Source organism: Megalobrama amblycephala, linkage group LG2 (genome assembly GCF_018812025.1).
Source record: "Megalobrama amblycephala isolate DHTTF-2021 linkage group LG2, ASM1881202v1, whole genome shotgun sequence".
Taxonomy (NCBI): domain Eukaryota; kingdom Metazoa; phylum Chordata; class Actinopteri; order Cypriniformes; family Xenocyprididae; genus Megalobrama; species Megalobrama amblycephala.
This window is the reverse complement of record NC_063045.1, coordinates 9,320,214-9,343,571: the sequence shown is the minus strand read 5'-3', so window position 1 is coordinate 9,343,571 and position 23,358 is coordinate 9,320,214. Positions and strand designations below refer to the sequence as shown.

The window sequence follows — 23,358 nt, the reverse complement described above, 5'->3', positions numbered from 1 at the left end:
GGTGTTCTGAGCAATAAAAAAATCTTTTGTCTTAGGCACACACAGACATCAAGAATCAGCCTGTGAATCTCAATGACGGTGACAAAGGAAAGGAAATTACTAAGACAATTAAGCTCATAATTTATTCATGCAGCAATGCATGATGGGAGCCATAGATGAATTTTGATTGGTTGCTCCCAGAATGCACTGCAACATGCTTTTTGATGGTCACCACTGTTGAGATTCACAGGATGATCCTTGATGTCTGTGTGTGCCTAAAATAAAACCTCTTTTTTTTGTTCAACACCCCTTTTCTGAAATCATTTGAATCATATTGTAAAAGCAGATCCTCTGCTGTAGAATCACAGTGCTGCTGTAATCAATAACGTAAATCTAACTCACAGATTGGGCTCTAAATGAGTTCAGTGATTCAGGTCAAATATTGATTACGTGAAAACATAACCAACACCACCTGATCATTTCTCTTAACTTGTCTGGCTGTTATGACTCAGTTAACAGCCCAAACAAACTCTAATATTAATAAGGCAAGGTTCAAGAGCCCAACTAAAGCAAACACTCATCTCCACGATGGTGGCTTAAAAATTGTGATTTTTCTCCTTTGGTGATTCTGCGTGTTCGTCTATATCGGATGTCCAGAAGACGTCCAAAAAAGACGTCATAAAAACTTTCATTCTGGCCCCTCAGCGGACGTCTTTTCAACCTGAGACAAGACCTCAAAAAGACGTCTTCTGGACCTAATTTGCTCAGTGGGTTGATACTGTGAGATCTTACTGTGTGAATGTAAGAGATGAAATATGTGAAATATTGAGGTTGATATTCAAGAACATCTGCATTTCAATATATATATATATATATATATATACATATATATATATATATATATATTGTGGCGACCAGGGCGGGCGAGAGCCGTGAGGGAACGGCGCGAGGCCGGTGGCGCGAGTGTTAATGAGCTTCACCTGGGAGGCGCACCGGCCTTGAGTCCCTCATGGAGGAGCTCCGGGAGCATAAAAGGAGGAGCGACTACAGTGAAGGACGAGAGAGGACCAGGCCTGGACTTTATTTTATGTTTTATTATGTTTGTGTGGCCGGCAGACGTCCGCGAGGATCTGCCGGCATTACTTTCGTTTTGTTCTTTGTTTATTTTGAATTAAACTTTTGTTGAACGTTCGCCGGTTCCCGCCTCCTTCTTCCCACATCTATGAACTGTGTTACATATATATATATATATATATATATATATATCCATGACCTCACTGTGATTATGCTGATGAGCTCTGCTAGTTTCAGAAGTTATTTCCATAGTAAGAGTTATTTCTAAGAAGAATTATTCTTGACGTCAGACATTTTCTTTATAAAGATGTCCTCTTGTTGTCTGTCAGTGACTGGAGGTCATTTTAAGAATAAATGCAAATGTTTCATTTATGGTTGTAATATTTATGGTATCATGGGAGTGTTTGATGGCTGTTAATAATTTAGTTTTCATCAGTTTGAGGGATTAAACGACCATTACCAAATATATTTTTCAGCAGAATATACTGTTGCCTTTCCAATGTTAAAACACAGAAGATTACACATTTAGTCAAATTTAGTTCAGTGTGACAGACGAGTATGACTAAACTATGCTCAGATTCAGAGAGTGAAAATGGTAATAATAACAATCCATTTCTTAACATCAGTTAACAACATTAGTTAACTTAAACTAACTACTTTTTATTTATTCATTTTAATGATAATTTCAACTTTTACCAATACCAAAAAATACCAAAAGTTGTATATGTTAAACTTAAATTTAATGGACCTGAGCCAACATGATAACAGCAAACAGTTTTACAGAAATGAATAAATACTGTAACAATTGTAGCCTTTTGCTCATTGTTAGTTAATGCTTAACTAATGGGTTAAACTGATTAACAGTTATAGCTAATGGGACTTTATTGTAAAGTTAGTTTACTTTATTTTACGTTGTACTTGTCACAATGTAACTATGCATTTAAGAACTGTGTAATAATAATTAACTACTAAACTAAGTGTTTGTTACTGGGTTAGAGTTAGGATTGGGGATTGGTTTGGGGTTAGTTGTGTAATAATGCATCATTTATAGTTATTACTACAGTAACTACATGTAACCTGTAACAAGGACACTAAAATAAAGTGTTAATAAGTTAAATAAGTGTTAAATAAGTGATTCCTGAGTCATAAATAATGTCATGTGTACAATCACTGTCCAAAGTGGCAGTAAAAAGTGTCCATAAGTGTTGAAGATAAAACAATAAATAACTGGCAGTAACATAAAAGTAGAAATCTCAGAGTCTGAAGTGGTCAATAAACTCAAAAAATGATGCACTGATACACCATTAAGCAATGTAGGCCTGGTTTCACATACAGGGTTTAGATTAAGCCATGCAGGTTTAGGCCTTAGTTTCAATTAAGGCATTTAATTAAGTATTTTATAAATGTAATGTGCCATTCTTAAGAAAAAACAATGGCACTGATATATTTTAAGATTTATTCAGTGCAAGTTGCGTTCAGTTAAAACAGCTCAAACACACATTTAATCTGGGAGGCATTGTCTGTGAAACCGGGGGTTAATGTGGTAACCATAGCTTTGCCAAAACAGTCTCTCAAAATAGTTACTACAGTTAATGTTTGTATTACGAAACCATAATTTAATATGGGATCAAAGATTGTAAGAGTTTTTCATTTTTTTTTTTTTTTTTTTCATTACTTTTACATCACTAACTGTTACTGTTTACTGGCTGCTTTCCATTTTTCTCAGGACAGCATCCCACAAAGTGCCCTTGTTATACATTGCCTGTGGTATTTCATTTATTCATGAAGTGTGTGTAAGCAGTATGCTAGATACTACAACGCCATCTCGTGTCCTAACCAGAAATTCAACTTTTCAAGTTTTTCCCTTTACCTTCAATATAATAAAAAGCTTTTAAAATTACAGCTGATTATAAGTTGAGCTGGTTAATTTGAGTACATTGTAAAAATTATTTTCTAAGTGAGTCAAAATTGGAGTGTATTTTACAGGAATATACTAACATTTTAGTCTTTTTACTTCAAAACTTCACATTTGATTCAAACATGTTACTTGCCATTTCTTTGTAATTACTACCAATAAGAAATTTGTTTCTACACCATTTTTTTTTCAGTGTAAATATCAAATGTTGAATCCTAAAATAAAGTTTAAAGTGCATGAAATCATCCAGAATGCAGAGGCACAATGATCGCTCTACAAAGGTTAGCTTAGTTAATTTATTTCTGATTAACTCAAATATCCTTGTGACAAACCTCTGATTTTAGCCATTATGAAAAAAATCATCTTTAGAAAAGAAGTTTACATGACTCAACATGAAGTTAAAAATAAAAAAGATGCATGAAAAAAAAAAAAAAGTCTAAAAAATATTCTTCTCGGAGTACAAGTCACTTTTTCTCTTCAACAGGCTCCTGGTACAGGCTTTTTGGTTGGAATTTGGCCAAATGGTATTTTAATTCAACTCACATTTATTATTGTTTAAGAGTAAGTTTTAGTTATCAGAGGAGAATGCATTAAAGTAATGTCCATGTGACAGTTCTAAGATTACACAAATCATGCAGTTTTTTAACATCACATTAATTTAAACATAAATGAACACTGAAAACTGGTAGTTAACCACAAAACTATTTTAGGCTACTAGTATTTCATCTCTGACATGGAAATTACATTTCCACAAACAGACACCATGATACACTTGTTCTTCTAACCGATCTGGGGGTAAGCAGATAAACATCAAATGTTCATTTTTGGGAGAACTATCCCTTTAGGACTTTTATGATGAGCAAACATTTAAACAAATATTTATTCACTTTATGGTAGTTTCTCCTATAATTTGGTACCTGTCTGTATGGAAAACATTACAAGAATGCTAATTCAGCAGTTTGTTGCTGCTTCTATCCACTGGGTGTTTCAGTGCTTTCGTTACAGTTTCAAACAAAAACCCAAAGCATCTGTGTGGACAGGGAAGTTTCATAAACTTTAAAAGAAACACTCCTGCTGAAAATACACAAATGTTCATGCTGGTTGACCCAAGGGAAGCCTGGTTAAAATCTGTGTGTTATGAGTTCTTGCTGTGTAAACGCTGCCGATAATGATTAAAGACAGATATTACTTTTCCTGTCTGGTCCACTTTAGCAGCTGTAATAAACCTTCTCTATGCTGAAAACATCAAGCACTCTTTCTTCTACTGCAGGGATACAGCTGACATTTTACTCTCACACACAATGAGTTTGTTTCATCACAGAAACAAATTTGGAGAAATTGTGCATCACATCACTGGCTCAGCAGTGTATCCTCTGCAGTGAATGTGTGTTGTCAGAATGAGTCCAACAGCTCATAAAAACATCACAATAGTCCACAACACGGCTCCAGTCTCAATCAATGTCTTCTGAAGTGAAAAGCTGCGTGTTTGTAAGAAAAAGATATTTTTAAGGTCAAACTATTGCTATAACTATTCCAGAGGAACAAAAGGAAATAAGAAGAAAATCAAACCCGGCATGACAGAAAGATCATATTTAAATGGAATCAGTGCATGAAACGTATAATATAAAGGCCATCTTTGGCATTTAGGCTCTCTATAATAAGCAAGTCTCTGGCTATCAGGCTATCAGGCGTATCCATTCGGACTCACATCCCGTATGAACACCACTGCCTGGTGCAGGAGCTGTGCTTCAATGAGGTAAATTTCCAGTGGTACATTAGGCTGGAGTGAAAACAAGCACTAAGTCACTAATCATGTATCTGACAGGAGATGAATCAAGTCTGCATCATCGTCTTCACTCGTATTGGCATTAGCTCCCAAAACTCACGGCTCACTTGAAAAAAGTTCTCAACTCTGCCGAGTCACTGGACACGCCAACATCTTGTTGCTCAATGTCACCATTACTTGTTTCGCCAGGCTCTTCATAAATTTGAAACCAAATATAATAAAGTCACTTGTCACTGCTTGTTGCTGGAGGTTTTATTGTCAGTTCGTTTAGGAGACGTCCCATTAGCAGTGTCCATCCATAGTTTGAGTCTGCTTAGGAGACGAGTCTTCTACAAACCAACATCCTGTAAGAAAACAGATTCACAGAAGGTAAAAGAAATGAAGAGGACTGATGTTTCATGAATACACAAAATACTAGATGTCACGCATCATCATTTTCAAACACTCCCCAAAAGCGCTTTAAAAAAATCTGCTTTAAAAAACAAAAATCATGATCCGAACCCTTATCTTCATTTTAAAAACTCAAGATGGTCAGACAGTGATTCGTCCTTAAATATATCACACACTATATAATTACAAACAATCTGCACACCTACAATGCTTGAAATATTGTATTGATAAAATAAGTATTAATAAGAGTATTGGTTACTGATGTCCCTACTAGCTACTGCACTTTTTGTTTTCATATTATTGGTAATTTAATTTATTCAGGGTATAAACTGTGTTTTATTCAGGGTTCATACACATTTCTACCAATACATTTCCATGACTTTTAGGCAAATATTCATGACCTAATGTTCCATGAAACATCTGTGTATACATGTAAAATAAGAATAAAAATCCATGTTCAAATGTCAAATCACAGCATATCTTAATTAACGACAAGCTATGTAGATTAATACAAAATAAACGCTGACACACCAGTAAGACGGTCTGATAAAATACTGTGTCTGATCCTAGCGACAGATTAACAGACATCAATGGGAGGCAATGATCTTAAAGTGTGCAGTAACACTAACCGTAACTTTACAAGGTTGCGGGGCTAGAGACAAACTTTTGGAATATAAAATTTGGTAACTAAGAAGATAAAAACAGCTTTGCCTCCTAGGCCTATTTACCATTAATCTCATTGTAAAACCATCAATCATCAACAAGATAACAACCCTATTTAAATAAATTCCCCCAAAAACAGTCGAGTTTATTTATTCCTTTCTGCAATTTACACCTATAAGAACTGCAACTGCCAGACATTACCCCATGCCAGGGTCAGACATAAACGTATCTAATATGGGCCCCTTGCAATTGATTTCCAGGAGCATTTTATAAGTGCAATTTTTTTTTTAATTAAATCTGTGTTGTCGTTTGTCAAATACTTAACTTTAACCAATTACTCAGAACACTATATAGACTGTGTGTTACAAATACAATTTTAGCATTAACAAAAGCATCTTTACACTGCAAAGGTGGAACAGAAGCTGCACCTGAAATAGCCTAAATGTTTCTTTACACAGACTGTTTAATGTTATTCAAATTATCAAATTAACAGGAACTCTTTACAGAGTCATTTTTGTCAATTAATGCTCTTTATATTATAAAAATGATTAATGTCGAATAATAGATACATAAAGTGTCTTTGTGTTTCAGGAAACTGAACGTCATATTCTGGCTATAAAGATAAAAAATCTTAGAACCATTTATGAATTATTTAAATGCTTTTTATGCATCAGAAAATGAAGACTTCATTTGATCTTACCAGCATGATGAATAAATTATATTAACTGGAATAAACTTTTACAGAGGGAGCAGAGACGAGACCGATTGTGAAGCTGTCCATAAATTGAGTGTAGCGTGAGTTTAAGCGCTCTCACAAACACTCCTAAGATCACTGAAGCTGATGACACTGCGACATGAATCTCTTACATCCAATCTGCACTTTGTTGATTATTATGGGAAAATTCACGAGTTTCAGTCAGAATTCAGACAGCGCGCACTGAACCAAACTCTTCCTTTCAGTGATATCTAATCTGAACGCTTCTGATTGGCCATCATGCTCGACAGAAACGCCTGTGATTGGTTATATGCCGCAGGCAGGTGGATCGAATAAACAAAGTATGTTCAAACCAAAGTTTCAAAGTTTGTTTAACCAATATTAATCACAAACATATATCCTATTACATAAATATTTACAAACAAATTTCCATGACTTTTTCAGTACTTTCTGGTTTATTTTTCCAAAACTTTTGCAGGTTTTTCCAGGTTTTTCATGACCATATGAACCCTGTTTACTGTTTTTGGCACTGCCTCATCTGTGAATTTGTTTGTACGATTAAAAAAAACAAAAACAATAATAATAAAAATGTTTTACAGTGTACATTTACATGCTATAACACCATGTTACATACAAAAATAGATTTATATTATTAATTATATAATTACATTAAAATAATATATGAATGTATTCATACTCTGAAAAGAATTTGGAAATTTATAGCAAATTTCACAAATAATCACTAAGAAACAATGTGAAATTAAATGTGAAATTTTAAGTACAAAGACTGAAACAGTTTTTCCCATGTAAAATATATAATAATCTTTTGTTGTTTTATTTACAAGTTTGACTTTTTTTTTTTTTTTTTTTTTTTTTACAGTGTAGTTCTTTTAAATATTCACTTTGCGCAATCAGCTGCATGTAATACTCACATTCTGTGGTACTGCTCTATGGATCCTGCGGCGACAGTAAATCACACCAGCAGCAGATGCAGCCAGCAGAACAATAACAACTATTGCTGCTACAGCACCTGAAGACAGATCTGAATCTGGAACAGCTGAAGACAGACAGACAGACGTTATTACTGGATTTAGGAACACTGAACTGCATTTTAAAATTCCTCAAGGGAAAGTGTGATGGTACTCACCAATTACAGAAACCCTGAAGCTCTTTACACTGGTGATGCTGACGCTGCGGCGACGACGACGACGCTGGATGCTGATGCGACTGCTGATGATCTCTAGTTTATATTCTCCAGAGTCAGTGTTTCTGGTTTTCATGATGGTCAGAGATCCAGTCTGATGATCCAGCTTCAGTCTGTCTCTGAATCTCTCATCACACTGAACATCTGTACAGATCTTACTCTGATCTCCAGTGATTTCAGCGATGAGAATATCATTAAAATACCATGTCATCACATCATTTAGGTTTTTCGTTGCACCAGGATCTAAAGTGACAGATTCTCCCTCTTTCACTGTCTTCAGTTCATCTCGTTGAGCAGCAGCAACACCTGAAACACATGATTACAATTATAGCTTCTCAATATATCCAACAATGTTGGGACACAAAGTAAATCAGGGCTTCATTATACAGAGTAGATAGTTTCACTGACTATAATGCCCCTCAATTTCTATAAAATGACCCATTCACAATTTGAATAATAGGTTTTTGTTTTTTGTTTTTTTTGCTAATGGCCACGTACACACTGAAGCTAAATTCTGTTGTAAGTTCAGTGCTTAATCGAGTTCAGTGGGTGGGGCTTTTCCCTACAATGGAACAGTGCATTTTTACACACTGCTTCTGATTTATGGAGATTATTAAAAAAAAAAAAAGGAGGGGGTGGATTTTTACAATTATAGGGTGGTTGGTAACACACACTGGGCCTTATTTATGAAACAAACGTATGACAGAAAATGGTGAGTAAGGCTGTTTCCATGCAAAACTTGGCATTTATCAATATGGACGTGAGCTGTGGGGTTAGGGTCACGTCAGGTCTCAGCTTGTGTACGCAAGTTTCTGAGTTAGCTTGAGCTTGGATGCAGTAAATCTGCTGGAGAATTGTAATGAGAGCATTTTCTATAATTAGATTATTTTCCTGACAAACAACCGAAGCTCATTAGTCGATCCCATAAGTTAAGAATGTCAAATTAAAATTAAATTAAATTAGAATAGATGCATGTTTGTGACCCATAAAAATAAAAAAAAAACAAATTTTCAGGGGTTTGGCTTTGCATGTACAACTAGCAACATAAACAACAGAAGATGAGGATTCACACATCGTCACATTACACACGTGCAGTGCTTCTGTGAAAAGAGAAATATAGAATAAAATTAAGTAAGAAATAAAAATAAATAGGACTACACAACATACGTTTCATTTAAATAACAGACTAACAAAAGAAAAAAAAAAACTGTGTGATCTCGTTTTTGTGATGCATTTATCTCTAAATTTTGCAAAAATCCAAGTGATCGCTCAGGTGCCTTAGACATGCACACACAACATCAGTTCTAGCATTTATAACTTGATATTTCAGCAATTTATCATCAAATTTAAATGCAGTCAACCAAACATAAATGTTACACTGCTCAAATGAAATGGTGTGCTGTAAATCAGTGTGCCCAGTACCCGACCAAACACATTTTTGTGGATTTTTGAAGGATGCTGTTTTACGTGGATATTAGAACACGAGTGAAGTACAAAGCTTTAATTGTTTATATAATGAATAATAATTTAGCAGCCAAAATATTACATGTAATATATAGAAACATATTTGGATTCTTGCCAGCTGAGAGAGGTGAGCCAATCAGTTTCACTTTAACCTAAAAAAAAATCGTTTTGGCTTGACTTTTGTTTATAATGAATGCCACTATGACGATCTAATTTATGTTTAATATTATAGTTTAATATATAATTTTATAGCTTCTTTTTTATTCTTGTGTATAGCGTTACACTTAAAGGATCCGTTTCATTTCATTTAACGGTATTAAATATACATATAAATGAATGTAACTGTTTTCAATTACGAGGTTAACTGGTGTTTTTAGTGTAAAATGAATTTCTCTTTCGTGATTACTTCCTCTTCTTAGCCGGGTTATGTTTCTCTGTGTCGTAAACTCTAGGGGCGAGGCTTCTAAACCGTGCATTTTTAGGGCCGTGATATTAAAATGAAGATTGTTTTCAGCCGCCACATTTATCAATGTACGATCATTCATACGATAGGATTGCCAGCATACAAATGTTTGATAAATCACACATGAACCCTGTCATAAGATGATTTCTGTGCTGGGATCAGTGCTCATTTCAATGTTAGATCGATAAATGAGGCCCACTGTGCACACATTAATGTTCAAACACCATGTAAAAGTAAAATTTTGCATTTACTGAAATCACGTGACTTTGGCAGTTTGATACACACTACCAGTCTGAACCACTGATTCAAAACAAAAGATTCATAAAGCTTCGAAGCTTCATGAAGCAGTGTTTTGAAATTGCCCATCACTAGATATTGTTGAATAAAGTCGTTATTTTGGCACACAAGAAGTACATTTTAAATGTGTCTTTAGCAGCTTTCTGGGCAATTAAAAGTGTAAATTAACTTGTCAAAGCAGGCCTCACTGAGCCATCAGATTTTAATCAAAAATATCTTAATTTGTGTTCTGAAGATGAACAAAGGTTTTACTGGTGTGGAACGACATGAGGGTGAGGAATTAATGACAGAATTCTGCCATCAAAATGATTAGTTTAATTATTGCAGCTGCTGTGAGAAAAAGCTATAAATGATCCACTACCAGCAGCATCCTATATGCACAGCCTACTAGCTGGGACTCGTTCTTTATGTTAACAGATGTGACGACGTAATGATGCAAAGACAAACTGCCTGAATTTACCTCAGAAATCTACCAGTACCAATTTTATTATAAAACATTATTACAAGCTTACTGTTTAAGGTAAGGAGATAGTTTTGAAAAGGCTGGTTATGTACTTGCAAAAAAATTTTTGGATCATTTGTAACCAAAAAAGTTAGACAGCAGCTTTAAATAGTGTTTGTATTATGCATAATTTTAGTCATTCCCGCAGGTTTCGCGCTCACGCCAAAAGCATACACCACTGATCTATGTTGAGTGGCACTTTCATAAAGCCGCCTCTCATACAGCCTGTGAGTACCATATTGACTCCTTTCTCATGGCTTATTGCATTTAAACAGTAATAAATACACAATTATGTCAAAATGCACATCTTGGTGAGCCGAATAAACCTGCTTCTTTCTGTCATGTTGATCAAAGAACAAAAGACAAAGAGAAAATTACTTGCTGCTCTTGACTGGACAACTTTTGTAGCTTGTAGCTTAAGTTTTTAATGTATTTAATTTTTTCAATGAAGACTATCCAGTGTTATTTTACATTTGACTAATTTCTGTAGTAGGCCTATTTTTTACTCTAAATACTACTGTTAGACCCACCTGAAAAACTTAAAGCCGTGTTTATTTCATTTGTCTCTTTATTCTATTTGCAATTTGTTTATTTGTTCATATTTTATTACTGACTGTTTACTTCTCTTTTTTGTAAATTTAGTTCAAAGCTTCAAATAAAGCCTCCGTCCATGTGCTGTGTAAGCTATTACAACAAAATGACCCAAATTATCAAAAATTAATAGATAATAATAAAAATATCTGTATGGCAGTAATATATGGCAGTTTTCCCCATGGTATTGAAAATGGTATCGAAGTTGGAAAGTCCAGTATCGTAACAACACTACATTGAAGTGCTGAAAATTAATTTATTGCTATTTTCCAATACCTTGAGTTTTGCATGCATTTAGCCAGTTATATTTTAAAATAGTCAAATCTCAATTTTTCAAAGACTACCATGTATACTCACCAGTGACATTAACAATGAAGATTTTAAAACTGCTGCTGTCAATGATGATCTGTAGTTTATATTCTCCAGAGTCAGTGGTTCTGATGTTCATGATGGTCAGAGATCCAGTCTGATGATCCAGCTTCAGTCTGTCTCTGAATCTCTCTTTACACAGATCATCTGTACAGATCCTACTCTGACCTCCAATGATTTCAGCAATACGATTGCCATTAAAAAACCATCTAATTCTGTGTTTTTGGGTTACTTTAACACCAGTGTTTAGAGTGACTGAATCTCCCTCCTTCACTGACTCTTCATCTGTATCAATACCAAACACACCTGGAGAAAAAAAGAAAAAGTTAATTATAAATCACATCTGGAAGACTGGCAGAAAACAAAAAAACAACAGGATGCTGTGATTTTTATTTTTTACAAAACCTCAAGACTGTGAGCAGAAAAATATGTCTGGATTAATAATGTAGCTATATAACACATGCAAACAAACAGCAGAACATCACTGATTTACATATTCACTCATCAAACATAGGCTTCATGTGTCTCTCAGAAGATCTTGAACATCTTCTAGATCACCCTAAACCCACATCCTGATTCATCTATTGTACGTTGGCAAACATACAACCTGGTTGTGAAATGCTTTCATAGACTCACCACTTTAAGGAGCTGGCAAATAACCTAATGGTATTTTCCATCATATGGACTCAAGTAATGCCATTTCATGTTTTAGTTTGATTTAGTGCTTTTATTTTCAAATTACAGGTTGTTGTTGCAAAATACAGGTTTAATTGTGGAAGTTATCAATGTCAATGCTCATTTAAAACAGCAAACAGAAGGATCATTCATATGTTCATCTAAAACAGTGACCGAGATTCTCTATTAATAGCATACGCCATTTTAACTCATCTAGCTTTAGTGTCTGTAGTCTGCATATATCATACAAGAGCCGGGGCTGTAAGTCATGTTCCTGGATCAACATATTTTGTTAATCCTGGAACAACATTCCTATGCAAAAATTTAGTCCTAACCTTTTCCCAACCCCTAAACCTAACCCTACCCATAACTTATCCCTAAAATCAGAGGGAAATGATAGATTAATAACACTGTTGACGAAGCACCTAACCCAGGTTGTAAGCCTAAACTTGACATAAATGGTAAACTTGTCCCTCAAATCTGATTGGTTGATTGGAATACCGATATTAAGTTGGTTTGGCATTGGACGTTTGACATTCGTCAGAGATTCAGCTTCGAAAACACTTTAATCTGCTTTGCTGTATTAGACACCTATTCATTTTGTAATGTAAAATAGCAGATAGGGACCGTCTACAAAGTACCAAATGAAGAGGAAAAACGCTAAATTTTTCCATCCATATGCTTTACTCTTGAAAAAAGGCGATCAAACTGCACACAAAACTTGAAACATATGCACACAGTCTCACCTGGTAAAAACAGTGTAAATGTTATTAAGAAAAAGAAGTTTTACATTGAGTAAAAACCATAATATTCATTCCCAAATTCAAATAGTGTGATCTATTACTATGTCCTAAAAGAACTGCTTTCAGTTGGTTTCACTATCATACGTGATGCAAAAACAATGTTATTGAGATTCAGATGTCATAATAAATTTGTATAAAATACCATTTTTTCTAATATAGAGGCTGTGTGTTGTTGCTGGCTCCTAGGAGAACATTTTTATTTTGGTTTCATTCACAGAACTGTAGCACAAGGCAAGCTATTGATATTCAAAGAAAGACATAAGCTCAACTCAACTTCTTTTCTAATTCTAATTCTGTGACTAAAACCTTTTTTCTTTTTTTTCCTCTTTTTGTTGAGCTAGCAACAACACACACCGTTTCGAATTTAGATGCAAAACTATATTTTAATTTATTAACAGGCTTGAATTATTTCAATAGCATTTAACCTGAATAACAAATAAAATAAATATAAGAATGGAAATGTTCTTTTAGCTCCAAGTAACAAGACACAACCTGTGATGTTGATATTGAACACTGTATGATTTTAAAATAAATTTATTAAACGTTTGAATATCAAACTCAGTCAGAACAACTGCATCATGTTCCTCTAGGGGGCAGTAATACTGCTCAGTCTTTAGGAAGCCTTGTGAGATTTTTCTCAATTGTTGCTTTCAATAACGCGTTATGCTAATTGTTTCCTGGATGAAACCAACCTTAAAATGTTCTTCTAGGAACCAGTACAGACACACAGCATTTAAAGTTGAGTTAGAACAGAAGTTGAGTTGAGCTTATGTCTTTCTTTGAATATCAAGAGCTTGCCTTATGTTACAATTCTGTGATTAAAGCCAATCTTAAAATGTTCTTCTAGGAGCCAGCGACAACACACAGCCTTTGAAGTTAAGATGAAAAACTGTAAGTATTTTAAATTAATTTATTATCAGATTTGAATTTAATTCAATAGAATTTACCCTGATTTACAAATGAGAGAAAAACTTGCATTGAAAATGTTCTTTTATGTCCAAGTAACATGACACAACCTGTGAAGTTGACAAAAAACACTGATGAATTTAAATTAATTTAAATTTATAATGTCAATCTCAGTCAAGACAACTGCATTCATGTTCCTCTAGGGGGCAGTAATAACGCTCAGTCTTTAGGAGGCTTTGCGAGATTTTTCGCAGTTGTTGCATTTCAATAACATGTCTTCAGCATCACTTTTGACAGTAAAACCAACATAAAAACATATTTTTCAATGCCACTGTAACATTGGGCTTGCTTGGCTGGAGCTAAATTCTTATATTTAGCTTAGTGATAGCAGTAAAGTTGCATAATAGCTTTTTCAAATTTTCTTTCATGATTGATGATCTACATGCTCCATCAATCCTGATACTGAACTGAACTGAATTAACTTGAGCTTAAGCAAAGTTATGTCCAGAAGATATCTTTTCAATGTCTTTGTCACAAAAGTTCGTACATTGAAAAGACGTCCACTGAGGAGCCAGAATAAAAGTTAAGACATCTTTTTTTGACATCTTCTGAATGTCCAACATAGATGTTCGTTGAAACTCTGTACAAGAAAAAAAAAAAAACAGCCATGGATCCATCCATAGACAGTAAAACACATGTTCACACCTTTAGACAACTTAGCATCTGTAATTCACACATTTTTGGATTGTGAGAGAAACCAGATCTGAACAAAGACTTTCTGGCTCATCTGAGACTCGAACCAGAAACCAGAAACCTCCTTGTTGTGAGGAGACAGTGCTTCCCACTGAGACACTTGTGCTGCCCTTAGACAACTTGGGTAAAGTTAGTTTTATATTCGCACATTCGGACTTCTGATAAATTCAGACTTTCCAATAAATGTGCAATAAATTAATGTTTGCGAATTTTAAGCAGCAACATGATATTGAAAACCAACGATTGTCAACTTACAACATTTTTTCACAGTCGATCAAAATAGGCAAGTATTGTTTTAATGGCATATTTACTTGTGAATGTCCACTGAATGTCCAATGTAGTGTGATTAACAAGGCTATTGAATACGGATGTCCGAATGTGCGAATATAAAACCAACTTTACCCAAGTCCTTAGACACAGACATAAAATACACATACTTGTAGAATAATTACTTAAAAAAAAATAAAAAAAATAAAAATTATACTCATATATATATATATATATATATATATATATATATATATATATATATATATATATATATATATATTTAAACTGATATATATTGCAGACTTTGTTCATGTTTGCATATAAAATAAAATAAAATTAAAAACATTTACAGGTACAAAACTATGTTTGGATAGATGCTGAAATGTACAACATGCACAGTAAATCCTCAGTGAACACTGATCTGTGTTTATATGAGTCCAATCTACACAATGTTAAAAGAAACACTGAAACACTGTTAAAGTTATTGAGATAATTACTTATCAAATAACTGATGACTGAGCATTTGGTAAAATCAACTGCAAGTAAAAGACATTAAATCTCTGAAGATCTGATTAAACAACTCCACAAACAGCATTACCAGCTTCACTTATTACTAACCTTTATTTCTGTCGCACATCTACAGAAGATCTTATTGAGAATTAACAGAGGTTTAGATGTTAATGTTCGTTTCATTTGAAGTCACCAGGGGCCTGTACCATGAAGCCGGATTAGCTGGCTAGCCAGGTAAGTTTCAGATTAGTTTGCGCCAGTCCTGGGTTTTAGGTACCATTAATGTAACTTGACTTTTAGCGGTGTTCATTGCCATAGTAACTTACACTCCACGGCTAACCTGCTCCGGGGCAGGTTATGTTCTGGGTTAGAGGTCTCAAACTGAAATTGGACCAATCAGACTTAAGCTAAGTGACACTGACACACCCAACGCAATAAAGTCACTCCCCCAGTTTCTCTTCCTCCAAATTAAAGGTCATTATATAATAAAAACAAATATTTAACGATGAAATTGTCTGGTTTTAATGATAATATAATTTATATATGATTTGTATAAGTATCTATATTTTTATTAATCCATTACACACACGCAAGTTTAGTGTAACAGTTGTTATTAAGCACTTAGTTTCAATGAATATTAATATATATAGATCATATGTAATATAGGCCTAAATAAGGTGTAAATATACTCTTTAAAAATTACTACATGTGATCTTGTATGTTTAAGTCTCTATCGCTATATATTATCAACTATATAAACTAACTTCACAACTTTCACTTGCACTGATAGAGAAAGATCATTTCTTTTATTTGTCCTCTTTCACAGACAAGTATTTTCCATTAGTGTAAATGTGTTTTAATTCTTCATTTTCAGCAAAGGAGTTTTGAATCGCGCTGGCTCTCTCGCGGGAAGTGAATCACAGTTTATCTCTTTTGCAAGGCATGTGATTGGCTGTTCACCACTGATGTCACGGATTCATGTGCACGTGCTCCACAGACTCAGGATCAAAGCCTGAGTTGACAGAGAAAGTTGACGATCAGCATCATGGTACCAACACAGCCGGATTCGAGTGGTTTGGTTTTGTCAACTCGAAACTAATCCTATAACCCTGAATTTGTTCATCTACCATCATGGTACAGGCCCCAGGTGGAGAGTGTTCACACACAGACATCAAGATTTTTCAAGATTTTATGATTCACAACAACAGTGACAATCAAAACAAGGATGAGTTTTGTATTGTGAATCATATCCAAAATATTGATGTCTATGTGTGACTTCATGATAAACACAATCAAATCTTGTGCACGTTTTTACCCACCTTCAGGATAAGTGATCGATTTTTTTTTTTTTTATTGTTCAATCATTTTTATAAATTAAAAACAGAAAGTTAGATGCTCATTTTGTGACGATTTTGCTATCAACAACAAAGGAGCTGATAACACCAGGGGCCTGTACCATGATGATAGTTGAACAAACTCAGGGTTATAGGATTAGTTTCGAGTTGACAAAACCAAACCACTCCAATCCGGCTTTGTTGGTACCATGATGCTGATCATCAACTTTCTCTGTCAACTCAGGCTTTGATCCTGAGTTTGTGGAGCGCGTGCACATGAATGAGTGACATCAGTGGTGAACAGCCAATCACATGCCTTGCAACAGAGAGAAACAATTATTCACTTCTCGCGAGAGAGCCAGTGCGATTCAAAACTCTTTTGCTGAAGGTTAATAGATTGAAGAAAATTAAGAATTTAAACTCATTTACACTGATAAAAAAAAATAAAAGAAATTATCTTGCTCTATAAGTCCAAGTGAAACTTGTGAAGTTAGTTTATTTAGTTGATAATATATACAGAGACATGTAAGGTCACATGTGGTCATTTTTAAAGTTTATTTACAGCTTATTTATATTATGATCTGTATATATTAATATTCATTAAAACTAAATGCTTAATAATAACTGTTAAACTGAAATCGCTTGTGTAATGGATTAATAATAATATCATTGAATTATTATATAAATCATATATAAATCATAAAATCAAGTAATTATCATTAAAGCCAGACTATTTCATTGTTAAATATTTGTTTTTACTATATAGTGACCTTTAATTTGGAGGAAGAGAAACTGGGGGTGTGACTTTATTACGTTGGATGTGTCAGTGTCAGTTTGCTCACATCTGATTGGCCCAATTTCGGTTTGAGATCTCTGACCCAGAACATAACCTGCCCCAGAGCAGGTTAGCCGTGGAGCGTAAATTACCATGGTGATGAACACCGCTAAAAGCCAAGTCACTTTCATGGTACCTAAAACCCAGGATTGGTGAAAATTAATCTGAAACTTACCTGGCTAGCCAGATAATACAACTTCATGGTACAGGCCCCTGATCCTGCTTCATCTTGGCTTTTTTACCACAGCAAACATGTTTTACAAACACACCATTATAACAGCCAAAGAAAATCGAACAGAAGAAGAACGAGGACCAGCACACACTAACACTTGGGTAAAGTTGGTTTTATATTCGCACATCGGACATCGTATTCAATAGCCTTGTTAATCACACTACATTGGACATTCAGTGGACATTCACAAGTAAATATGCCATTAAAACAATACTTGCCTATTTTGATCGACTGTGAAAAATGTTGTAAGTTGACAATCGTTGGTTGTCAATATCATGTCGCTGCTTAAAATTCGCAAACATTAATTTATTGCACATTTATTGGAAAGTCTGAATTTATCAGAAGTCCGAATGTGCGAATATAAAACCAACTTTACCCAAGTCACACACTCTAACCACCATAATGGTGACTTCAAATGAAACAAACATCAACATCTAAACCTCTGTTAATTCTCAATAAGAGCTTCTGTAGACGTGTGACAGAAATTCAGTCTGGTTAGTAATAAGTGAAGCTGGTAATGCTGTTTGTTTAATCCTTTTGTACAGATGGGGTTTAACGAACGTCTACATTAGACATTCAGAAGACGTCATAAAAACTTTCATTCTGGCTCCTCAGCGGACATCTTTTCAATGTATTATTTTTGTGAAAAGACGTCTGCCGGACATAACTTTTGCTTAGTGGGAATTATTTTTTAAATTCTGAAAAGATTGTATTGGTAACACTAATAACATAAGCAATTAAAGCTACAAGCAGCGATGAAAGGGCCCTCGCACCCGGGCTCACCGCGACCCGCTGGCCTTAGGAAAACAGTGAACAGTGGGTGACATGCATGTAGGCGAATGAATACAGGAGAATTACGGCAGTCATTTCAAAGAGCCACACTTCCTGCTGCCAACAGGTGGCGCTTTGACCGTAACTGAATATTGCTCTATAACTGAGTGTAACAAATGAATGTCTTACCAAACACGAAGAATGCACACAATGTGGTCCAAATAAAGACCTTCATTTTCTCCTTATTTACTGAAAAATGAAGGCAGATGAAGTTGTTGTCGTGTCGGCGTCACACCCAAGTGAAAGTGAAAGTTCGTTTCGACGCCAAATAACTTAGATAACTTGAATAAGCTTAATAGCTTATACCAGAAACAATACATTTCACATTCGAGTATTAGCCAGAGATTTATTCGTGTTTTATCAAAAAAACTTTAGTGAGGTTAAGGTTGTAGCCTACGACCGGTGAAGCAGCTGATTCTGTTCCGTTTGTGTATTTCCCCCATGATGTCTATGGTTTCCCCTGCTGACAGCGCATGCGTCATGAAACACCGCTGGTTGAACGGAAAACGAAGAAGGCCAAATGTATTAGCGCTACATTTAAATGTCTTGCAATGTAGCATAATAAAATGATTCTCACAGTCCAGTTTTCTTTCTGTGAATTTAATTAATCTTGAACTTGTTCATAGTTTATGTATCATGCCTGCATTTATTCAGGTGAATTGTGCCTACACAATGCTGGTGCCTACACAATGTCCATTCTGATGTCCAAACTTGATGCCTCATATTACTGCCTTTTTATGTTTTGAATTTATGCAAAAATCAGTAACAATTTCATTCACTCTCAATGATTATATGAATGCTCTTCCACAGGTGCCATGATTACACAATGTCCAAACTGGTCTATAATGCAATTAAATAGCAAGAGTACACAATGACAAGAAACTCCATGCTGATACACAACGATCTCCAAGGGACCAGAATAGATCCTTCAAAAGTGAATGAAATTGATGCCTGAAGAGCCAAAACGTTTGTTGATATCTCCTGTTACTGCCTTTTTGCAGACCTTCTTTGTCTTCTTGTTTTAGCATTATTATTGGGAGAGTGCGGTTGCTTTAATTGGAAAAATACAGAGATGAAATGACATTATGTTTATGATATACAACTTTGTATACAGTATACAAAATGTATTAACAATATTCACTGTTACCAAAGTATTTTATTCATGGTCCTCTCAATGAACTGTAGCTCCCCAATGCTGGCAGCACTCATGCAGCCCCAGACCATGACATTCCCACCACCATGCTTGACTGTAGGCAAGACACACTTGTCTTTGTACTCCTCACCTGGTTGCCGCCACACACGCTTTATCTTGGTCTCATCAGACCACAGGACATGGCTCCAGTAATCCGTGTCCTTAGTCTGCTTGTCTTCAGCAATCTGTTTGCAGGCTTTCTTGTGCATCATCTTCAAAAGAGGCTTCAGTGTGCGGCGTTCTGGCACTGAGGCTGATACCCCTTCACCTCTGCCATGCAGCACTCATACCTCTATTTCCCTAACACAACCAATGTGATTCACTTCTTTGGTGACCATGCGGCGTACCTGTCCTGTTAAACCGCTGATGGTCTTGGCCACCATGCTGCAGCTCAGTTTCAGGGTCTTGGCAATCTTCTTATAGCCTACACCATTGGTTCCCAACGACTTTTTTACTCCAAGGTCCACCTCCTCTCTGAATCAACACTCCGAGGCCCACCAACCCCTCATCCCCCTCCCACATTTTTTTTTAATTTACAAAAACATTTGTATTCTAGTGTTATTACATTTTAACAGCATTATTTTAAAGAAGAAAATCAAGTTAGATTTAAACCCTAAGTGTTCTTTTTTTAAAACATACTTTGCTGAAATACCAATTTAAAGCTACTTTGTTCAATTATACAGTAACTTAAATACAGTAACTTCAGTCAACCTGCCATACCAAACAAGACCACAGGGAGATACCAAAGGACTGAACTTAAATACAATGCAGAATCACTCAAAATTAATAAACAAACCAAAATACAAATGAAAAAATAAACTTTCTAAATGCGTGGAAACTCAGCGATCTAAAGTGAGTCGAGAGCGCAAATGTGCGGTTTGTTTTTGCGCATCAATAATTTCGGATTTGTGCACGCATAATGTAAGACTGCTGTATGCCACTGTAATCGTGTTTACCTTCATTACAGTTGTCATCCATCAAAACCTTTTTAGCGACACTGGTTTTCTTTTTCCAACTGAAAGAGTTAGTTTGCATTTTGAGCCACTGTTCAGTCTGTATTTCACAGCAGCACGATGAGAAACAGCCTGGACTTATCCGAAACAATCACAGAAAATGTACGAGAGAGGTGGTTCCTTGTTTTAAATGTATTTTTTAATTTGTTTAATTTATATATTCTAATGTAACATATTAATAATAAAATTAATTAATTCTATTAATATATTTAAAAAATAATTTTAAGTTATCTCGCGGCCACCCTGGAGGATTACTGAGGCCCCCTAGTGGGCCGCGGCCCACAGGTTGGGAACCACTGGCCTACACCATCTTTATGTAGAGCAACAATTCTTTTTTCAGATCCTCAGAGAGTTCTTTGCCATGAGGTGCCATGTTGAACTTCATGCTTTTATAACAGTGTAAATTTGCTGTCCCCTCAAAATAACTCAACACACAGCCATTAATGTCTAAACCGCTGGCCACAAAAGTGAGTACACCCCTAAGTGAAAATGTAATTTTCTCTCCGCGGTGTCATGCGTGTCCATTTAAGATGGGGGAGGAGACAGTTGAGTGTCATTGTTTGTCTGGAGATGCTGTGCTGCTGGTGACTAACAACTAACTCTTGCATATACTCTTGTGTAATGTATGTTCATTTTTAGTTCAGTGTTTATCTGAAATCACTTACTGCTCCTTTAAAACTTAGATCCCAGTGCTGAATTTTTTTTATATATATATATATATATATATATATATATATATATATATATATATATATATATAGAATTTACAAAATATTGCAAAGGTTGGTCTGCAAACTGATTATTTCAAAAATGTCACATCAGCAGGTTCCTGACTGAGTTTGTGTTTTCTTGCAGAAGTCAAAGAAGGATGCTGTGTATGAAAACGTCCCCAACAAACAGTGATCAAATATTGAATTTACTAGAACTGATGTTAGAGCTCATACAGGACAATACCTCACTCTTTTGGTTTTGTTCACATTTATTCTTTGAGAGTATATGTCTTTATCATCACTCTATGTGTCGTAACTTTTGGTGTTATTATGATGTATGAATTTTTGTTTAAATTTAGTGGTTCATCAGTAGCACCTAGAAACTCAACTAAAATGTTATACATTTAGTTTATCATAGAAATTTACCTTGCATTCATTGTTAAATATTAATCACACCATTTAGTGTGTCACTGTCTGTCATTTACGGTTTTTGCTGTGTTCTTTTTGAGAAATAAAAGTAATTGAATATTAAGTGCATTGCATAGTGTTTACAGCATCACACACGATAAGCTCTATTGGATATTTCAGCAAATAAAACACAAGTACATCATCGCTCTCTAGTGTCCAAAGCAGAAATCACCCCTCTCTAATAATAGTGTACTTTTACCCGATAGAGTGCGCTATAAATGCTGCTGTTTTCATATAGATAAGAGAGGGGTTTCCCACAGGGTGTTATCTGGCCAGAGATAACTTTTCTTTCAAACGTTTTTAAATAGCTAAAATGTGCAAAAAATCATTTCAATCTCATCTATGTACCTAATAACAACAAATTAAACAAAAAAAAATTATAATAAAAATGCAAATCGTAAGAAAGATTGGTCTGTTGCAGCTGGGGTTGCACATGATTTCATCCCCGTGCTCAAAAATGACCAGCCTACAAAAATTGCTTATAAATCTCTCATTATTCTACATTATCACCAAATATTGGATTCTTTTTGTCAACTTGCTTTCTTTCAATTGAGACAGGTTTTGTATTTCTTTTTGGAACTCATCAATAATAGGCCTCTTTGATTTGAGCTTACAGTATGTACCTCAGTTTTTAGTGAAAAAAGCATTTTTTGTGGATAATTTTGTCAATTTTACATAAAATATGAAAAAATTGCACTGTTTATCACACAAGCATGCTTTAATGTTTAATGCCATCGAACGTTTTTTTACAAGATGTAATATAAGTCTAAGGTGTCCCCTGAATGTGTCTGTGAAGTTTCAGCTCAAAATACCGCATAGATTTTTTTTTTATTAATTTTTTTTAACTGCGTATTTTGGGGCATAATTAGAAATGCGCCGATTCAGGGTTGCGGCCCCTTTAAATCCCGTGCTCTCCGCCCACGGAGCTCGTGCTTTACACAGCTAATATAACCCTCAAAATGGAACTTTACAAAGTGTTCGTCATGCATACTGTATGTTACGTAACAGTTGGTGTTATGTTGAGATTCGCCTGTTCTTTGGAGGTCTTTTAAACAAATGAGATTTACATAAGAAGGAGGAAACAATGGTGTTTGAGACTCACTGTATGTCATTTCCATGTACTGAACTCTTGTTATTTAACTATGCCAAGATAAATTCAATTTTTAATTCTAGGGCACCTTTAACCAGGAAATTTGTTTTGAAACACTTTTATTTTGTACAAAGTCCCACTTGTGGTGTTCTCGGTCAAAAAAGCCTACAAAAAAAATAGCTTATAAATCTCGTGCTATGCTATTTTATCATCAAATATCGGATTCAATGTTTTCTTTAAATTAGGACAGGTTTTGTGTTTATTTTTTAAACTGATTGATCATAGGCCTCATTGATCTGAGCTTATATTGGTCAGAAATGATCA

General features: G+C 34.9%; 1 protein-coding gene across 1 annotated transcript; it reads right to left on the bottom strand.

The window, feature by feature from the left end:
* Positions 1–3,250: 3,250 nt before the first annotated feature.
* On the bottom strand, positions 3,251–19,037 carry LOC125263482. The gene is made up of 5 exons (XM_048182478.1): positions 18,691–19,037; positions 11,401–11,718; positions 7,670–8,032; positions 7,455–7,579; positions 3,251–5,098 (listed from the first exon to the last, which is right to left on the bottom strand). Exons 1-5 carry the CDS (start codon positions 18,734–18,736, stop codon positions 5,084–5,086), a joined length of 867 nt encoding a protein of 288 aa, XP_048038435.1. The 5' UTR covers positions 18,737–19,037; the 3' UTR covers positions 3,251–5,083.
* Between the last annotated feature and the right edge of the window lie 4,321 nt (positions 19,038–23,358).